At 36.6% G+C, this 2,200-nt stretch overlaps 1 protein-coding gene across 1 annotated transcript in view; it reads right to left on the reverse strand.

Annotated features, from left to right (window-relative positions):
* LOC107616396 (probable lysine-specific demethylase ELF6) overlaps positions 1 to 1,744 on the reverse strand; it is an 8,968-nt gene extending 7,224 nt beyond the window's left edge. Inside the window, exon 1 of the mRNA XM_016318357.2 lies at positions 211 to 1,744. Coding sequence (XP_016173843.1) covers positions 211 to 1,366 — 1,156 coding nt within the window. The 5' untranslated portion in view covers positions 1,367 to 1,744. The remainder of the gene's footprint in view (positions 1 to 210) is intronic.

A 2,200-nucleotide genomic window follows, 5' to 3' on the forward strand; every position in this document is an offset into this window, starting at 1 on the left:
CATTCTGAGTCCTGAGTGTACTTTACCATACAAACTTATATATAAAACCTTAGCCCACCAGATGGGTTTAAGTTGCTCATGTTTGGAAATGTAAGAAATTGACACCAATAAGAACTTTAGTGAACAAATCTAACTATTTAATTTTAATACATCTAAAATCATTGGTCCCAATCTTTTCTGTAAACAAATGATAGTGAAAAACTAACATACCTAAATGATCAACACTACTACCATATGCCTTAGAGCGAATGACCTCCTCAAAAGCAAAGGCATATTCTCCAGGAACAGCATACCAAGTCTTTGCAGAGCCAGTGTGAAGGAAATTCAAGCTGTGAAGCTCATGATCCTCCACATGCCAAGCAAACCAACTGAACAGCATACCAATGTATACCATAGGTGAAGTAACACCAGGAATATCATCGGGCATGAAACGTGTTAGCGAGCCAGATGAGCGTGCAATAACTTGCAAGTTCCATGGACTGTTTGAAAGCTTCCAACCAGCAGTGCCTTCCATATCATCATCAGCAGCATCTGAACCCTTTTCCCTAGAAGATTGTGAAAATTCGTTTGATGCAAGTGTCACAGTACTAGCTGTTTGGGACTGTACACATTGTTCTGCATGAGTTTTGGCAGAAGCACCCTTATTCTCATCAATTTGGGTATCTCCTATGCCATCCATTTCAGTTTGTTTAGAATCAGTGCTATGTGGCCTACTCTTATAATAAGTCCTTTTTCTTCGTCTTCTATGACTATAAAGAAATTGACCCTGTGATTCCCCAAAAGCAGACCCAGGCACATCATTGGCATATTCAATATATATAGGCTTCTCTGATGTTGCCTTCCAAAACATAGCCTCTATAACCAGTGGAGAAACTTCCTTCACCGTAGCCAGCACACTTTTAGCAAAGGACTTCGATTTCGACTCAAACTGATCAAGTGTATAGACTTCCCCACTCTGCCAAACTTGTTTTTGACCACCTGGCAGTGGATTCTGAACATTCCCTTTGCTGATTTTCTTCACATTCTGCCCTAGTTCTTGCTGCCTTGTAGTAAAGACAGCCCTCAACAGCCTATCACTACTACTAACATCCCTAGAATCCGTTCTCGAAGAATTACAACAACCTAAAGAATTGCTCTCTGGACCCAATTCAGAGGCCTTCAAGAGGGACTTATTCAAATTAGAAAAAACGTATTTTTTTGAAGGCTTGGGCAATGGTGGTATAATCTTACATATCCCATAGTTGCTAGCTTCCTTCTCAATCTTTGAAATATAAGCAATCGGGTCGGCGAATTCGGTATCAGTAGGTCGAAATTCAGGTGCCAGTGGCAACCCTTTGAGCCAATTGGGGATTTCAACATTACCCATTGCATTTAAAAAAAGAGGGATTGTTTGAACAGAAACAAAAATAATTAATGATTTTAAGATACAATTCCTACTCAATAACCTGAAACACTAGCCTCCATTGAGGTTTTCAAAAACCCTAATTTGTGTAGGGTTTGGTAAGATTATTGCATACCTTTGAAGAAATTGAGTGAGCTAAGCGAATTAGCGAAATGCAGAGTGGGAAGGAGTGAGTTGCAGGAAGGTATAACTGAAATGCACTGTGCATGATTGGCCTCCAAAGTCCAAAGGGCACCACACAGAAGAATTGTTTGGAGAGAGAAAAAGATTTATGAGAGAGAAAGAGATAGAGAAAGGTGTACTTTTGTGTGCACGAAGGAGGCGAGTGACATTTTCCCTCCGCTCACGTTAGTCACCTTCTAGTCACTAATCTAATGTGCGCCACATTACTTGGGAACTTTTTCCAATAAATTATCTTCTTTTTATTGGAGTACAAAATTTCGAAATATTATCTATACTTTTTAATTCAGATGCATTTTCTTTTTCGAGGGAATCTTGGATGTAAACTTCGCAAATTATCCTTTTTTTTTATGACATCATATTTGGTGTTTTATTAGAAAAGGGTGTGTTTTGAAATTTTAAGATTTACGACATGTATAAACATTTTTATAATTAAATCTAATTAAATGGTATAAATTCACCAAAAAAATACATGTATCATTGCTTTTTTTTTTATTTGGGTAAAATATATTTTTTTTCTTAAAATTTGTCAAAAATTTTAAAATATTTTTAAATTTTATTTTGTTTTAATTTTGTCTCCAAAATTTTTTATTTGTATCAAATATACTTTCGATAACT

This window comes from Arachis ipaensis, chromosome B09 (genome assembly GCF_000816755.2).
Source record: "Arachis ipaensis cultivar K30076 chromosome B09, Araip1.1, whole genome shotgun sequence".
Taxonomy (NCBI): Eukaryota; Viridiplantae; Streptophyta; class Magnoliopsida; order Fabales; family Fabaceae; genus Arachis; species Arachis ipaensis.